The sequence below is a fragment of the Podarcis muralis genome, chromosome 6 (genome assembly GCF_964188315.1).
Source record: "Podarcis muralis chromosome 6, rPodMur119.hap1.1, whole genome shotgun sequence".
NCBI classification, from domain to species: domain Eukaryota; kingdom Metazoa; phylum Chordata; class Lepidosauria; order Squamata; family Lacertidae; genus Podarcis; species Podarcis muralis.
Window position 1 is genome coordinate 68,019,746 of NC_135660.1, and position 19,054 is coordinate 68,038,799.

General features: G+C 42.5%; 1 protein-coding gene across 9 annotated transcripts in view; it reads right to left on the bottom strand.

The window, feature by feature from the left end:
• Positions 1–16,698, bottom strand: part of NUDT13 (nudix hydrolase 13) — a 22,119-nt gene extending 5,421 nt beyond the window's left edge. For 4 of the 9 annotated variants that reach the window (XR_013393254.1, XR_013393255.1, XM_077930502.1 and 1 more), the window contains exons 1-7: positions 15,699–15,803; positions 14,160–14,250; positions 13,435–13,574; positions 12,072–12,179; positions 10,748–10,854; positions 8,872–8,997; positions 7,369–7,480 (exon numbers count right to left, since the gene is read on the bottom strand). Coding sequence is in view for 7 of the 9 variants with exons in the window: in XM_077930502.1 (XP_077786628.1) it covers positions 7,369–7,480; positions 8,872–8,997; positions 10,748–10,854; positions 12,072–12,179; positions 13,435–13,574; positions 14,160–14,250; positions 15,699–15,741 (727 nt within the window). In the remaining 2 variants the exon portion in view is untranslated. The other 5 variants (XM_028729627.2, XM_028729625.2, XM_077930503.1 and 2 more) reach the window with 5 other exon arrangements.
• Positions 16,699–19,054: the final 2,356 nt, after the last annotated feature.

A 19,054-nucleotide genomic window follows, 5' to 3' on the forward strand; every position in this document is an offset into this window, starting at 1 on the left:
TTGGTGATAATAAAGATAAATAAAAAATGCTTGATGGGACAGCTGACCAATTTATTTATTTTTTTACTGGTCAAGTGCCCAACTAAGTTGGAAGAGTTGAGACTTGATCTTAACTATGTATTCTGACAAGTGGAGAACTTACTTGGCTGGTGGATTGCTGGAGAGCCACTGTAAAAAGTGACTCTGGTGTTTTGGATCAAGCGAACCAACAGAACAGGGGACTACCAATGGAGATATTCATGTTTCCTTTACAGGCTGGTTTCCCTCAGTACTTTAACAGAGCTCTTTCTTCAGCTAATATTTATCACCACCAGCACTAACTGCTAAATGCTAAACACGGGAATCTAAAATGGCAGAATATGGCTTCCTTCTCATATCTACTTGCACCTTTTTCAGACTTCATCTTCAGCAGGAAAAATGCAAGAGTAATGAAGTTCCTTCCAGAAATCCATTTTGCTTTTATGGTATTAATCCACTTTTACCTTTGAGCTGCAGCTCTTACAGTACTGTGCTATTTGGACCAATGGTGTGACACAGTAAAAGACAGCTGTTTTCATGAGTCCTAAAGCAGGACTCAGTCCAAACACCAAGTTAGGCCAAGAAAGGAACCCAATTTGGCCTGCAAAGCTGTTTTCCCCAAACCAAGGCTATGTACCCCACACCTGACATCATACGTGACATTAATTGAGGGGCAGGTAGAGGCACGGTTGGATTGCCTGTGCAACCAATTTTCTCTTTTTTTTTTTTTATAAATTTTTTATTGCGTTTCTTTCCTTAATTTTATAGGTTACAAACAATTAACATAATTGCAAGAAACAAATTTTCCCTTTTTTTAACAACAAAAACAAACAAAAACAACTTGGACTTCCCCACCCCTTCCGATTCTGCGTTATTTACATTAACAATGTCAGCATTTTGTTACCTTATTTCATGCCTTATTGTAACTTTCCAATGTTATGTACCCAAATTCGATATATTGTATCTCATATTCGATGCCTTTAAAATAAACATAACATGTTCGATTCAAATTGTCTCCTTCTCTCTTTTATCACTTATTTTACAATTTACTTAATCATAATTGCAGAAGCATAACTTTTCCTAATCATGCACTATCTTAAGATTCATACAGCTTGTAGTATTTTTGCATATAGTCTTTAAATTTTTTCCAGTCCTCCTCAATTGTTTCTTTATCCAAATCTCGGATTCTGCCGGTCAGTTCAGCTAATTCCATGTAGTCCATCAACTGCGTCTGCCATTCTTCCAGCGTGGGTAAATCTTGTGTCTTCCAGTTCTTTGCAATGAGAATTCTTGCTGCTGTAGTAGCATACATAAACAACGTTCTGTCTTTCTTTAACACTTTCTGGTCCACCATGCCCAGCAGGAAGGCCTCTGGTTTCTTAGGGAAGGTATACCTAAATACCTTTTTCAATTCATTATAAATCATTTCCCAGAAAGCCTTCACTTTTGGGCAGGTCCACCAGAGATGATAAAATGTACCTTCTGCCTCCTTACATTTCCAACATTTATTGTCAGACAGGTGATGTATCTTAGCTAACTTGACTGGGGTCATGTACCACCGGTATATCATTTTCATAATGTTTTCCTTCAAGGCACTGCATGCCGTGAATTTCATTCCGGTGTTCCATAACCTCTCCCAGTCTTCAAACATAATATTATGCCCAACATCCTGTGCCCATTTTATCATAGCAGATTTAACCAACTCGTCCTGTGTGTTCCACATAAGCAGCAAGTTATACATTCTAGACAAAATCTTGGTCTTTGGTTCTAGCAATTCTGTCTCTAGTTTCGATTTCTCCTCCTGGAAACCAACTTTTTTATCCATTTTAAAAACCTCTTGCATTTGAGCATAATGTAACCAATCTCGCACCTTGTTTTTTAGTTTTTCCTGGCTCTGCAACTTCCAACTGTCTCCAATTTTTTCAATTAATTCCCAATATTTCGGCCAATAAGCCTCCATATTGGGTCTTTTTCCAGCCTTGGCCTCCACCGGTGACACCCACCTCGGTGTTTTACTCTCTAATAAGTCTTTGTATTTCGTCCAGACTGCAAAAATTGCTTTTCTGACAATATGGCTTTTAAACAATTTGTGAACTTTAACCTTGTCATACCATAGGTATGCGTGCCAACCAAAAGCATTATCAAAACCTTCCAGATCTAGGACATCAGTATTTTCTAGCAAAAACCAATCTTTCAGCCAGCAGAAGGCTGCAGCTTCATAATACAATCTCATGTCCGGCAGGGCAAACCCCCCTCTTTCTTTTGAATCTGTTAATATTTTATACTTTATTCGGGGCTTTTTGCCCTGCCAGACAAACCTAGATATATCCTTCTGCCATTTTCCAAAACATTCCACTCTGTCCACGATCTGTAGGGTTTGAAACAAAAATAACATTTTCGGCAACACATTCATTTTTATTGCTGCAATCCTTCCCAACAAGGAAAGTTTCAATCTTGACCAAATTTCTAAATCCTTTTTAACTTCCGACCAACATTTTTCATAGTTGTCCTTAAATAAATTCAAATTTTTGGAAGACAAATAGATCCCTAGGTATTTCACTTTTTTTACCACATTCAGTTCTGTTTCTCTCTGAAACCCCTCTGTTTCTGTAAGTGTCAAATTCTTGGTCAAAACCTTGGTTTTTTGCTTGTTCAACTTAAATCCCGCCACCCGACCAAACTCAGATATAAGTTCAAGAGCTCTTTTTGTACTGGATTCTGGCTCCTGCAGTGTCAAAACTAGATCATCTGCAAAGGCTTTCAATTTGTATTGTTTCACTCCGACCTCTATCCCTTGTACCAACCGGTCCTTCCTTATCATATTCAATAGCACCTCCAGGACTGAGATGAATAAAAGAGGGGATAGAGGGCACCCTTGTCGTGTCCCTTTTTCAATTTTAAACTCCTCCGTCACCACATTGTTCACTATTAATTTAGCCTTTTGCTCTGAATAAATTGCTCGTAACCCATTTTCAAACCCCCGCCCCACTCCCATCCCTTCCAAGTTTTTCTTCATGAACCTCCAAGATATGTTGTCAAATGCTTTCTCCGCATCAATAAAAATTAACACCGCCCTTGTGTTCATGTTGGTTTGTAAAAGTTCCAAGATATCAATGATGTTTCTGGTATTCTCATATAAATGTCTACCAGGGAGAAAGCCTGCTTGGTCTTTGTGAATTACTTCATTTAAGACTTTTTTAAGTCTGCTTGCCAAAATGTCTGCAAATATTTTGTAATCCACATTCAGGAGTGAGATGGGGCGATAGTTCTTGAGCTGAGTCTTTTCAGATTCTGTCTTAGGTATCAATGTGATGAAGGCTTCTTTCCACGTTTCTGGTGCCCTCTTCCCATCCAAAATCTGGTTGCATACCTCCAACAAAGGTTGTATCAAATAATCCTTCAAAGTCTTGTAGTATTTGGAGGTAAGCCCATCCGGGCCTGGAGATTTGCCTAGTTGCATGTTCTGAATGGCACCTTCAATTTCCTGAGTAGTTATTATAGAGTTCAAGATTGATCTTTTATCTTGAGTTATTCTTGATAATCCATTTATCTTTAAAAATTGGTCTATCTCAGATTCTTTCTGAGGCCCCTGTGTGTAGAGTTCTTTGAAATATCTGTGGAAGCACTTCCTAATTTCTTCTGGTTTCTGTACCATCCTTCCTTCAATCTCTAGATTTGTTATCGTATTTAGCTTTTGTCTTTTTTTCAGCTGCCAGGCTAGCAGCTTTCCGCATTTGTTTGCTGATTCAAAAGATCTTTGCTTCATCTGTTTTATTTTCCATTCAATCTCCTGGTTAGTCAATTTTGAATATTCTGCTTGATGGAATTTAATTTCTCTCAGCAGTTCCTTTGACTTTGGTTTGGTTCTCAATTTTTCCTCTCCCTGGCGTATTTTCTCCAATATTTTATCTTTCTTTCCATTCCAGAGCTTCTTCTTAATTGTATTCTGTTGTATCAGAAACCCTCTCATAACAGCTTTGCTTGCGTCCCAGATTGTTCTTTTTTCTACTGTAGTGTTCAGATTTATCTCAAAGTAATCCTTTAGTGTTTTTTGGGCCTTCTTCACGATCTCTTGATCTCTTAATAGTGTGTCATTCATTCTCCATCTGAAGGAACCGGGTTGAGTTAGTCTGAGTTCTATTTTCAGGGCGTTGTGGTCGGAGCATGTTTTTGGGCAGATTTCCACCTTTTTGGTCTTGGGTGCCAGCCCCCTGGAGGTCCAAATTTGGTCGATCCTTGACCAGGACAGGTGGGCCTCAGAGAAGAAAGTGCCTTCTTTACCTAGGGGGTTCTTTGTCCTCCAAATATCAATCAAATCCAGATTGTCAGTCATTTCAAAAAAAGTTTTAGGCAGTCTGCCGTCTGATGTTAAATTTTGGTTGTAAGACTTATCCATATGTGTAGACACCACTCCATTCATGTCTCCCATCATTATGATGTTAGCATAGTCCAGATAGTCCAACAAAGTCTCATGCAGCTTCTTGAAAAATTCCGATTTCCCGTCATTTGGAGCATAAATTCCTAATAACAATATTTTTTCTCCTTGAGTCTGAATTTCAATTGCCAAAATTCTTCCATGTTCATCTTTAAATAGAAATTTAGGTGACAGGCTCTCCTTAGCGTAGATCACCACTCCTCTTTTCTTCACCTTATCTGAAGAGATAAACTCTTGGCCTAGTCTTTTGTTAACCAAAACTTTCCTGTGGAGCCTGGTTACATGGGTTTCTTGTAAACAAATAATGTCCAATTGCTCTTTCTTCAATATATGAAATAGCCTCCTTCTTTTCTCCGGGGAATTTCCACCATTTATATTCCAACTTAGTAGCTGCAGAGACATCCTGAACTATTCTGTTACACCTAGAGCGGTGTGTCTTCTTTTTCCTCTGGTTCCGAGGGTATAGGCGTCCCTCCGCCTGCTGGCAGAATGGGTCCTGGTTTAGGTAGAGGCCAATGGGCTGCTGCTTCTTTTTGGAGATCTTCTCCGTGGTCGTGCTGGAACTTTTGTAGGTCCTCTGGCGTTCTTATTTTAACCTTCTTCTGTTTGTAAGTAAATGATAGTCCTTGTGGAAATTCCCACCTATAAGGAATTGTGTTGAGTCTCAACAGCTTGGCCAATTCTGAATAGGTGGTTCTCAAATCCAATAACTGTTTAGGGATGTCTCGGTAAATTTCCACCCTTTTCTCTTGTATCTCAATTGAGTTATTAAAATGTAGGCCTAATATTTTGTCTCTCTCTTCTCTTGATCTCAAAGCTATTAAGCAGTCTCTTGATCTATCTTTTCTTACCAATCTTCCCAATCGAAAAGCCGATACTATTTTAAAGTCACTATCTTCTTTTAGGCCCCAAAACTTTGAAAATTCTGTTGTCAAAAATCCAATCAAATCTCCTTGTTCGATTTCTGGCACCGCCCTCAGCCTGAGGTTGGTCTGGCGATTTTTCAATTCCACCAAGGAAAGGTAGGTTTGTTGGTCCCCTACCTGTTTGTGCAGAGGCTTGACTTCTGCTTTCACTTCCTCAACCTCTTTTTTAGCTGCTGTTGCAATTTGAACAGCTTCCCCTGCCAATTTACGATTTTCTTCTGTTGCTCCTTGCAATTTTTCAATTGCTTGGGTATGTTGGGAAACCTGATCTGTCAGTTTTTGGATCGAGGATGTAGCTTGGTCAATTTTTATTGATTGATTATCAATTTTTTGGTTTAATGCTGATAATTGTTCCAAAACTTGTTTCAGTACTGCCTCTGATCCTCCTGATGCCATATCTTCCTCCTCAGATTTTTCAGGCTTTTCACTTTCTACTTTTTGTATTGCAAGCACAGCTGGAACTGATAGTCTGCGTCCCTGAGTTAAAGTTGTTTGCAAAAGCTGTGCCTGCTTTTTCACTTTTTCTTTTTCCTTAGCTTCCTTAGCTTTGGCTGCTCTTGTCTTTCCTGTGCCACTCATCAGTCAATGTTCAAGGTCAAATGTTGTAGTCCCATGGGAAAGACAAGCCCAAATTTAAAAACAATCTGGAGAGAGAAGGTAAACAGAAAAAACTTTTCCCAGGCCTTTGTTATCCCAATATCCTCTAGGGGGAGTGCCACCAAAATTTAGTAAGAAGAAGGTAACTTTTCCGCCATTAAAGTCCCTTTTGTTCCGTTTTTGAAGGCAGTTTTAAAAGCAAGTTAGTTCCAAAACACTAAGAAGAGAGTCCTGCAGAGCACTTTAAAACACTTAACAAAGTTCCAGCAAGGTGCCTGCAATTGTATCCATTCAAACTAAGTAAGCTCAAAAGTTGCACTTCAGTTACAAAAGTATCTGGAAGTTTGTTACAGTTCCGCAGTTAAGCAACTTCACCCGGCCACCCAAAGATTTGGGGTTAGAGTCTTCCCTCACCCCTTGGGAGACCGCTCCAAGTCAATTTTTAAACGATATTTTTGACTGTATCTTTAGCTGTATTTTTCCTTTAAAGATAGAGTTCAAATGTGCACGAAAGTCCCACTTTAAAGCCTTAAGGCTTCCCTGTTCGCAGCGCTTTCCGCTCTTTGAACAGTCTGCTTTGATCTTGAAAGCAGTGCCGGAAGACGGACTTCCTCTTTCTCGTCTCCCGGTTTCAGCCGAATTTCTTCAAATTATTTCAATAAATCTTAAATCCTTACTCACGGGTTTGCAGTTTCAGGCTGGTATTTTTGGAAGAAAGGTCAGCGCTCATCCGTGACAGCCGCGCGGCTTCGCCTCCGCAGAAAGAGCGATGAACTCACAGCACCGCTCCCCCTCCTTCACTCCGGAGCCCCTTACGGGGTCCCTTCTGCGAATTTGGGGTCGCTCCAGGTGCCCGCCGAGTCCCACGGCCACGAACTCACTCTGTCCGTGGTTTATCTTGATGGGTTGCCGCTGCGCCGTAGCGAAACAACCCTTTTCTGCGGTGCCCCTCTTCAGAGCTCGAAGAGGTCCGCCATCACGGTTTCGCGCCGCCTCCGGAAGTCCGCCTGTGCAACCAAGTTTCTCAAGGAGAACTCAATCACATAACCACTCCCTGAAGAAAGCAGGCTTTAAATCACTGCCCATCCAGCACTGATGCTGAAAATATAATTGCAAAAAGCCTAACACAAGTGCAAAATGTCTAAGTCCATCAAGAGCTGACTCAATTATTGTTAGTTTCAGCGTAAGTGCAATATAGCCATTAATTGTTGCTTCCCCAGGTTCGTAAGTTACATGCCAGACAATGAGCAAATTCTTGTTAGGTTCCCCACTACTCATCATATATCATCTCTGAAGTGAGCAAGTTTTCTACCACATGCTATGAGGTAGCAGGCCTCTAATTAGAATACTGTGCATGCAAACTTAACAGTCTGGTGTCACATGTTTCCTTACCTATATCACAGAAGCCAGACAGAGCACTGTACATCCCTTTAGGAAACGATGCTTGCCGTACGAGAAGGCATCGACTCCCATCAGACACCAAAGTAATAACAACTGGAGACATCTTTTTATGTTAAAAAAAAAAAAAAGCCAAAATGGACAAGAAATTAAGAGAGGGATCAGACCTGCTGATTCCAATATGGAGTACAAACTGCAACCACAGGAGTGGGATGTGTGAAAAATGCAAGCGACCACTACAAAGGCCCCCACACTTACACTTTCCTGGCTGTTATGGACAGACCCTAAAAGTAAAGGTAAAGGGACCCCTGACCATTAGGTCCAGTTGTGACCAACTCTGGGGTTGCGGCGCTCATCTCGCTTTACTGGCCAAGGGAGCCGGCGTACAGCTTCCGGGTCATGTGGCTAGCATGACTAAGCTGCTTCTGGCGAACCACAGCAGCGCACGGAAACGCCGTTTACCTTCCCGCCACAGCGGTACCTATTTATCTACTTGCACTTTGATGTGCTTTCAAACTGCTAGGTTGGCAGGAGCAGGGACCGAGCAACGGAAGCTCACCCCATCGTGGGGATTCGAACTGCCGACCTTCTGATTGGCAAGTCCTAGGCTCTGTGGTTTAGCCCACAGTGCCACCCGCATCCCATGGGCAGACCCTAGAGCAAAAATAATTGGCAGTTCAGAACACAGGATCCTGCTGCGGACTTTGGCACCATCCCGACTATCAGGGTCCACCTTGGTGCTCTTGCGGGAACAAGAGATGTGGAATGCATCTCTGTCTCTTTAAAACTTTTTCAGATAGCAGCTATGCAGGTGGGGTGGGGGGCTGGGTATGTTTGAAGATGCTAGGATTGGGATCCAATCCATGGTACTGGGGAATTCTGAAGGAGGGGGCCTTGATGGTTCCCCTGTTACACAATGCTTCCCTAGAGAAGCTTGTCTGATACCTTCACCAACATCTTTCAGGCACCAGACAAAGACTTCTCTGTTCTCTCAGGCCTTTGAACACCATCTTAATCCTTTAAAAATATTGAGAGTGACACTTTTATGGCTTTTATGATGGTCAGAAAGTGCTTTGTCCTTTTAGATTATTTTAGCTGTTTGTGATCAACTTTCTCTGTACAGTTTTGGCTTCCATATTATTTGACAACAAACAACAACAATGCATACTATGATTACAATTAATTGATGTTTTTGTTTTTGTTTTAATCACGGTAAATGGTTCAATTCTACATTGCCCAGAGAGCCCAGGTACCTGGGTGCCCAGTGAATATAATAAATTCCTGCTCCTTTCTTGGCAACCTTTCAAGGGCCACATGCCACTGGTGAGGGGAACCAAAAGTAGGTAGAGCACTGGATGCAAATTTTACATTTGTACAGTTGGCTAGTTTCTAGATACACCCACACACCCTTCTCTGTCCCCCATCCAGACAAGCAAGATGCATGATCAGAGTTCAAAGACACATGCCAGCTGGACAAAAACGTTTGAGGGTGCCCACCTGTGGGTAATAGATTATTTCACTGCTCTGACAAACCCGTTTGCTTCCAGCCAGGTTCTTCACTGTGAGCTGTCCTGTTTTCCCACAATACTGGTTGTTATCATGCCATCGAAGGAGAGCCTGAGCCTATAAACATCAATCAGGTTATGAAGAATGCTGAGAGGATACGAACTGCAACCCATTTGTTAACCTGCTCCCCCACCCATCAAAACTTGGTTTACAAAATAAGAACTAATTGCTCCAGGAAATGCATATTTTCTTTCCATATGGCACAGGTGTGAGGAATCTTTGGCCTGCCAGATGTTGCTGAACCACAACTTCCATCATCCCTAGTCATTGGCCATCTTGGAAGGCTGAGGGAAGTTGTAGTTCAACAACATCTGAAGGGCCCAAGGTTCACCACACATCCTCTAACAGTAGCACAACCTCTAACAGAAAAACCCTTAGGTCAAGTAGGCTAGGCAGAGGCTTGCCCAAGAATAACCACTGAGCTTCATGGATGAGAAACAGATTTGAGATTCCCACAACCAAACACAACACTCTAGACAATACACCATGCTAGCCCTTTAACAAAAGGAGCCACCCACCATCTTCTTTGGCCTCCGTATCCACTTTCTCTCAGGAACGGGCTTCTTAAGTATTGCCAGGGGTTTATAAGATCAGAATAAATTACTCCCCAATGGATTGCTTTCCTTAATCACCACTGCAGCCCTTTGAGGGCTTTATTGTCTTCAAGGGCCCACTTTGATGCCCCTCAAGTAAGAGCATCACAACTGTGGAGTGTATGCACATCTTTGGTCCTGGACAACCCAGTTGCCAGCTCCGGTAAGAGTTGGTTCTCCCGCAGTGTGGTGAATAAACAACAGCCGACACTGCTGTGGGCTGGGCACACTTCAACCAAAAAGATAAAACCATTTCTTGAGGACTTTGATGTGGTAAAGGGAAATGTGGGAACCAGCCCCAAACCGCAATAAGTATAAGAAGCGGTTCAGTTTCACCCTCCCTCTTACATCAGTGTGTTCTACATAGGAAGCTGCAGCATAGTGAATCAGGTCCATCTAGCTCAGTATCTTGTATACACTGACTGGCAGGAGGTCTCCAGAATTTCAGGTAGGGTTCTCTTCCAGCTCTTCCTGGAGATGCCAGAAAGTGCACCTAGGATGCTAAGCCAAGGTTCAACCACCTAAGGCAGGGGTCAGCAACCTTTTTCAGCCATGGGCCAATCTACTGTCCCTCAGACCATGTGGTGGGCCAGACTATATTTTTTTGGGGGGGGGGGGACGGGAAATGAATGAATTCCTATGCCCCACAAATAACCCAGAGATGCATTTTAAATAAAAGCACACATTCTACTCATCTAAAAACACGCTGATTCCCGGACCATCTGCGGGCCGGATTGAGAAGGCGATTGGGCCGCATCCGGCCCAAGGGCCTTAGGTTGCCTACCCCTGACCTAAGGGATTGTGTGGTGGAGCCTCTAGCAGCAAGTGGCAGCGCTGTCTCAATATCACAGAGGGGCAAGGCATGACAGGCCCCAGGTTCTTTGGCTAAAAATATTCGGCCCACTCTGGTCAGGGTCTCTGAATGTCATTGGTTCAGCTGGGCTGTCCTGATAGCAGGCAAACAGGTCTACGGTGATGGAAGGAGGGTTGGAGGAATGAGGCAGAGAGGATAAGGCTGGAAGGATATTTGTGAGGAGAATAAAAAGTGGGAGAGAAAATTAGTTCACAGGGCCAGAATCTGCAGAGGTAAGAACATCTGGATTTTAAAAACAATGATTTGAATTAACAGCCCCATCTTGGTCTTCAGCTTTCTAACACTAGTATAATATCCAACACAAGCAGTCTCTGTGTTTACACGTAAAATCAAATCATACCGTGGAAATCAAACTGGCATCTTCTTCTTCTAACTGGAAGAAAGCTTTCCTCATTTCCCCAAATGATCCATTGAGTTCAGCTTCAAGGGCAGATCTTTCCAAGGATCCTGGAATTCAATAAATCTGTGGGAATTGGATATCTCAGTTACTACCCCTACCCCCACGCCCTTTGCTCTATATCAATAGCACATGATTATGGCACTGTAGCTGATAATAATAATAATAATAATAATAATAATAATAATAATAATAAAATTTAGTATTTACACCCCGCCCATCTGGCTGGGTTTCCCCAGCCACTCTGGGCGGCTCCCAGATGAGACTGCTGCTGTCACACAGGCGTCAGCATCACCTCAAAAGCAGTATGTTCTTACAAAATGAAGACACATTAGGACAAATCGACTTCAGTGAAAAGCGGGTGTGAAAAGTATAGGCCTGTATACAAGTTTGAAGGTGACACCATATTATTCAGGATGGTGAAAGGCCAACTTTTCTGCAAAGTGTTCCAGAAGGATGGCTCCAAATTGAGTGAGTGAATGGGCACCAAAATAAGAAATCAAATTCAATACAATTAAGCATAAAGGGATGCACATTGGGGCAAATTACTGGGAGCTGAAGAACTGGCTATCTCCCACCTCGGGATTAGAGCAGGATATATATGTATTGTTATGGGCTGGGGGGGCAGTCTGGATGATATCCTTGGATCCCTTCCAGGCCTTTGATCCTGTATCCAGTGAGGCTTAGAATCTAGTAGTAGAACAGGCTGCTGAACTTCTCAGACAAGTTTCCTTGCCTTCAGTGTTTCTCAAACTTGGGTCACCAGCTGTTGCTGGACTACAACTCCCACCATCCCTAGCTAGAAGGACCAATGATGAGGGGTGATGGGAGTTGTGCTCTCATCAGCATCTCAACTAAGCAATGGCACTCTCCAAGAAGGGACGTGGATAGGCTTCCTTGCTCCCTGCACTTGGCTAGATGCCACCTCATCCTAGGTTAGACGAACAATAGCTAGAGTTGTGCCTGGGAGTTTGCTGGCTGGTGCTGGAAGCTGGATGCAGAGACATGTCAGTTCTGTACATGAGTTGGCAATTCCCTGGAAACCTAATCAAGAAGCAAGATCTGTTGGGTTGTTAATGCTGTGAGCCCCTCCATCCTATGTTCTTTCTGTGTGTGTAAACAAAGCCACATATCCTAAAAATACCACAGTCGCCACTGAACTTCATTCCAAGGAAACTGAACCCTGGGTAAGTGCAGGAACCCCTGCAGTCTTTCGCTGCTTGAAGATTCGGGTTGCAGGCAACAGTATACAAAAGGTCATTCTAACCTAGGTCCAAAGCAAAATACGGCCTGCACTCATTTGAACATCCAACCAGCATGGAATCCTCTATCTTTTCTTCGCTCTGTCTGAACTTCTCTAGAATCCTCTTAATTTCTGAAAACCAGACAAACAGAGGAAGAGGAAGCTTAGAAAGGCACATCAGCACAACATTGGTTAACATTTCTGTAATCTGGGACAGCTGTAGGGCTGGGCGATGTCAGCTTTTCAACATTGCGATGTATCACCAGCCAAACATCACGATATGACGAGGGGAAGCTAGGAGAGGGAAGGATGAGCACCGTCTCCTTGCTCACTAGCTTCCCTGGCACCACAGTCCCTTCCCCTCAGGGCAGCCTATTCTCCAAGGAGCTCATTTGTCCTCTGGGCTTCAGTGCATTTCTGCCCAATCTGAAGTCTCCTTCACCACCCGCCCGATTCTCCACACCCCTTCACCGCACGCCCAATCTCACAGCTCTTTCCTTCACACACTCACACCCTGATTTCAAGCATCCTTCACCACATGCCTGATTCTCCCTGTGCCTTCCTTCTCTCTCACACACCCTGATTTCAAGCATCCTTCATCACTGATGTATCAGCACATCGCCCAGGCCTAGACCTCTGTCCTAAAACAAAAGCTACAGGTATATTTTATAAATCTCTACCACAAAACCTGAAGTCGTTTAGAAATTTGTTTCACAGTTGAAAATTTCATAGAAACATAAGCACAGCCTTGCTAGTGCTTGTGGCACCTCTAGTCCAGAGGTTTTAAACCTTTTTGAGTCCATGGCTCTCTTGACCTACTACATTCTTTCTGCGGCATGCCTATGCGGCTCAGAAATCCAGTTATGCCACCCCTTGCCATCATGCTTAAAAGTTTCCTGAAGGAACACCAGGAATTGAAGTTTTATTAGAGTGCTGATAGCTTCCTGCTAAAAATTTCTAACTCCCTGCCTTCTCTCCCCACCCCCACCCCACCATTTAAACTCAGTGATACAGAAGCCAACCACAGGAGGAGGCAAAACCAACGACAGGCAGAGACAACAAATTCTAGGTTTATCCCTGTCCTCTCTCATCCTTCTCACTGTTGAGTTCTCCAAGGGCAACACTGAGGCTGAGGTGGAAGGAAGCGGACAGGCAGTGCTTCCCGCTGGACTGCTTGTAAGTAATAAGGCTGGCAGGTGGGGGCTGGCTGGGGGCAGACTGAGGTTAGTGGGGCAATGCCTTCTTTCCCCTAATGGACCACCTTCCACTGCTTAATCTGCTGTTCTCTCAGGTTCTTTGGGAGCAGGCACTAAAAGCATCTTTAACACCTTAACAAATAGGACATTTCTCTCGAAAAGGAAGGATTGTTGCAGAATAAACTTGTTACCTGCTGCATTTAACTTTGGCGCCAGGAGCATGTTTCCTTTCTCTTGCAAGAAGGGAGAGTAGTTGTGAAACAGGAAGAAAGTTCCTGAGTTAGAGGCTTTCCTGCAAGCGTCATCATTGTCTTTTAGCTCAGACATATACCTGCAGGTGGAAAAGGATCAGAAAGTGCAGCACATGAAGAAGACTAACTGTGCAAGCCTACGCATCTGTTCCTATGGTATTTTCTCTGGGTGAGTTTCCTACTGCAGCCCAACATGTGATTTCCTTACTTACTTCTACACAGAAGTAAGTCCATCTCAGATCAATGGGGGTTATTCTGTGGTAGAATCTGTTGTTGCATTCTCGATCTTTGTGCTCCAGATACTTGAAAAAATACTGATAATACAAGGTCTATTATTGACTGATTGATTGAATTTATATCTTACCTTTCCTCCCAAACAAGCAAACGGATCCATAATTTAGTAACAACAGCAACAAAACCCAACATTCTAAAACCTTCTAAAAACAATTACAGTGAAAACGAAAAACAGTTACAATTAAAAACACAATCCTATCCAGAGATTGCTACGAACAGTAGTCTTCGGCCACCAAATGTCTGGGTAATTAAAACAGTTAAGCCGTAAAAACATACTGGAGTAATTCTAGCTTTATCCCATTAACAACAAATTCTAGCATATCGGGCTCAACAAAGGGAAACCCCAAATTCCCCACAGGTTAAGCATTTACCTCATTCTCTTGACATAGGTTGAATGCAGAGAAGAAGCTCTTCTATATCCCACTCGATAGACCAAAGTGATTACCATCTTGTGTGCCATAGCTTAAAAACAAGAAAAAACCATATTATTATTAATAAGTCATACATATGCATAGATATACATCCCCAAGGATATATATGCACACACACACATACGACTTATAATAACCCTGATGGATCCTCTAATTCATTTATGAATGAGGAAAATCAACACTGTGAACCCATATTGCATTTTTGGGAAAATCAAGTTCTTTCAATATTCAATAAAAATGAAGACCGATTTACCACAAGCATGCCTTACTGCCCTTTCTCTCTCTTGTTCTTTTAAAAAGTGTAAGTTGAACCATTAATGCAAACACCCACATTTTCTGTCTGCTCACCTACAGAAGGTATCATTTACAGTCTCCATTTTTTGGCCAGTAAATCTCTTGCTACAGTAACTATGCATGAAATGAATTCCTTATGTTCCACCTTAACTGCACCACCCAAACAGAACAGGAAAAAACAAACAGGGTGCCATAGGATCCTGTAGTATCCTCAGATCTTTACTGTCTGACAACAGACATTTGAGAAGAAAGTGTACTTTGCCCTAAAAGTCACAGACAGAAGAGAGTTCAGGAACAGCTGCAGAAGCTCCAGTTCTTCCTACTTACCAGAAAAAGGTCCTTATTTTCTAGTAGCTGTCCCTCCCCGTGGAATGTATTTTAAAAAGCACAAAGGTATATTAACTTTCCTTCCATTCTATCCGCCAATAACAGCTGCTGCCTGCATTACAGTTGCAGCTATTCTATCAAGCAGGAGACTAAAATGCATTCCTATGCATGTTTACTCAGTAGAAAGTCCTTGACTCCCACTAAATTTGATGGGATTTATTAATTATTTCTGTTTCTATACCATTTGCCATTAAAAATTGCAAAGCGGGTCATAGATAAATGTATATAAATATATTAAAAAGTATAAAATATGCAATAACAATGGAAATACTGTAACTTCAGTTGCAAGATGATTTACTGACATGGTGCAGAGTTAAGAGTATCTGATTTGGGAGAAACCCAGGATGAAATCTCTACTCAGTCATGTGACTCACTGGATCAGTCACAGCCTCTGAGCTTACTCAGTACTTCTACAGTAGTACTACAGTAGGCGAACAAAAGTCTTCAGGCATATGCAAAAGTGGAAAGAGAGAAGCACTCAGAAATTAATTTTTAGTTTTGAAAACAAGATGTGTTCCTTATTACAAATGTCCTATTTCTATCTGTGCAATGTCAAAGAGCAAGAAAGAGTTATATGTAAGCGGGATTTCTGTCATCAGGGAAGGAATTCAAAGTCCCAGCAAGGCTCTGTGGCGGGTTCTTCCATACCGTAAATGCTAAATCAGTCACAGAGAAGTTGAACTTCAGATCTCAAATGTGCAGATTTGCTTTTTCCTCCAAGCTGCTTCTCAGTCTTAAATCCCTGCAGGGTCAGACAGTAGTCAAGAATGACAAATGAAAGCTACAGTATTCACGTACTGTTATATAAAAGCACACGGCAGTTTCCGTCGGCAGGAAGCATTTAGCAAACACTCCACACTGATTGGCGCTCGGTTCAGCTTGTCTATTAATCCGAACTACACTACCCATAATCCTTTGGCTCAAAATGGGCCTCTGGGAAGTGTAGTTCAGCAGGTACAATTCCTTTAACAACATAACCAAGAGTGAAGGTACCTATGCTGAAAGTGCTCTAAAGTGCTTACCAATGTTAGTAGGATTTGGACAGCCCCTTCCTCATTTTCCTCCAACGTTGGTTTAAATCAGGGGTCAGCAAACTTTTTCAGCAGGGGGCCGGTCCACTGTCCCTCAGACCTTGTGGGGGGCCAGACTATATGTTGCCATGATTATGACCCACATTTTTTGCAAAAACCCTTATTGGGACCAACCCCAATGTTGCACAAATGTGATTTGGGGGGGGGGATGTTTCCTCATACACACACGCTGCTTCCTTTGCGTTTTAGGCGTTGACAGTTATTATTTCTCTCGTAAGGCAGCGTGGGGGGCTGAGGTAAGTGCGCCATTCCTGTCAGCCCTGGAGAGCATGTGCACATGCGTGGGTGAAAGGAAAAGCCGTTGGCCACGCTAAGTCAGGCCGGTGCCACTCAAGCAAAAACATTCTTTTCCCCGCGTGAGGGAAGACGAGGCGGCGGCTGCTATTTACCTTTCCATGGCTCGCACCATGTAGCTAACAAGCAGCCTCCCCAGTGGAAATCCGAACTGTGGCTCTTTTTCACTCTTCCCCACCCCGGAAGAAAATATTGCTGAATGCGCGTGACGGACGGAGAAGGGGCTTGTCTCGAGCAGCCGCCTGCCTCACTTTTGACCCCCAAGCCTGGCTGAGTTGCAAAAACCATCGCACGCGTGAGCTATGCTGGCTGACTGGACCATCTGCAGGCTGGATCTAGAAGGCAATTGGGACTGATCCGGCCCACGGACCTTAGTTTGCCGACCCATGGTTGAAATTTATGCAATGCTTCACACAGCCAAAAGGAGTCCTGAAAGGCAATAGTACACACAAAAATAAAGCTAACAATAGAAAATGTGCTAAAGCAATGCAAATATACTAAAAGTGTTTCTCCAAAAAATTATCAATCATATAAAATATACACTCTCATCAAACACAATAATGAACACCAAAAATTATTATTGTGGCCAGGGTGAGCACTTCAATACATAACAATTATAGCAGGAAAGTATTGTTACTAATTATTGGCAATAATCACAACCAAAAATAAATGAGCAAGCCACTTTTTAAAAGCAACAACAGCATATTTGTTAAACTTTGGCTTTCCGAGAGGCATCTAGTTGGGGAAAAGGATGCTGAACTAGATCTTATCTTCCTCTGCCCTTACGTTAGTAGTGTTTACGCAGAATTGCTATACTATTGTTTTCTAATTTCCCAAATAAGACTGCCAACTCAAATTTCTGGTTTCTGTATTGCGACTGCAGGTGACCTTTCTAGTTGTGATAGTGGAACTCAGAGCCAGGCCCTGGGTAGAATCAGCTATTTATTTATGGATCCGGCTTTTGGTGCGGTTTGGAGCAGAACCCAGAATAAATGCGTAAGATGCCACGCAAATCTTTTTGTATTCATCTGATGTGAACCATTAAGGGAGGGGGGGGGGGAACCAGCCTTAACTGCCTCTTGCGTCTCTGGCAACTGGCCCAGCAGCAAAATCACATTCACAGGAACAAATGTACCTGCTTTGTACCAAGCCAGGTAATTGGTCTTTCTACCTCAATGTTGGAGAGCTGCTACAGCCGGCAGCAGCTCTCCAGAATTTCAGTCAGAGAATTTCCTCAGTTCTACCCAGGGCTTTTTTCCAGCCAGAACTCCTCAGAGCCTGGAGTTGTTTGAGTACTGCAGCCAACACTGATCTTACTGAATGAGGAGTCAGTAATAATATTCAGTCTACAGTGGTACCTCGGGTTACATATGCTCCGGGTTACATACGCTTCAGGTTACAGACTCCGCTAACCCAGAAATAGTACCTCGGGTTAAGAACTTTGCTTCAGGATGAGAACAGAAATTGCGTGATGGCAGCGGGAGGCCCCATTAGCTAAAGTGGTACTTCAGGTTAAGAACGGACCTCCAAAACAAATTAAGTTCTTAACCCGAGGTACCACTGTATAGGGGGGGAAAGTTAAATGAAGTCTCTGAAGCTGTGTAGATTAAAACAACCACTTTCAGGATGCCATTTGTATGCTTAAGGCACTCTGTTGATGAATTCTTAAACTAAACAATAAATAAATAAATAAATGGGAGTATTTATAAAGTATATTGATAGTGCCATCCTTTTTGTTTTGTTCTCAAAGACAGTAATAAAGGTTGCCAGGCATTTAACTGGAAGATAAATATCCATACACAATTTTAAAAACGAGCCGTTACGGGGATACGGCACACTTGTTCTTCGAATGATATACAGCACTGCCGAGTTATGCTTGAGTGTTTCTCACGAGCTTCTTGAACATAGCAAACACTATCCAGTTAATCCACAAGGCTAATAGGATTAACTGAGAAAACAGCTCACATAAATCTCTTTATAACAAGCAAGACTAGAGTAGTGCCTATGATAAAGGAAATGTCTAGCTTGCTTGGCAGAAAGATAGATGGAGCTTTCGTCTATTAACATATAATGCTTCTAACACAGTTTACTTGAAAAATTACTTACTGTGTTATGCTGTGGGTAAGGAGACTGATTTTATAAGCCATTATGGTCCCATTGGCACTATGCATTTAACTCAGTGTGATGCCCCTTTAACAGTCATGGCTTTCACCAAAGAATTCTGGAACTATAATTTTTTAAGGGTGGTGGGGGTTGTTGGTGTTAGTTTGGTAAAAGGAAAAAAATATATATTAAAATAAAAAAGAGAGTTCCCTGGCTGCCTAAGATCCAGTTTTTTGGGTGAGTACTCTTTGGTGAGGAAGCCCCAGCAGAGATTTAAAATCACAAAAATGCACCAAAGTAAAGTGTGAAAATATAGACCTTTAACCCTTACAAGTTGCTTCCAGAGTTCCCCACTTCCCTTAGCACAGAAAGAGACTACACATTTGGGAAGTTAAAAAATGCTTTACTTACAAACTCTCCAAAGGTCATATTCATGTGCTTTTCCATACAGCACTACAAAACACAGGCAGTTTAACTGAGGTTCCAAAAAGAGGTAAATTATTTGTATAGAAACACAAAGATGGTTTGCTTAAACCAAGCGGTCTAAGCTTGGAGCATCCAGCTTTGACCTCGTCACTTGGTGCAAGTGGGAGAACAAAGGACAGGCTACTCTGTGGCTTTAACTCCTTCGTGCATTAATTAGAGTTAAGCATACTGGTTATATGA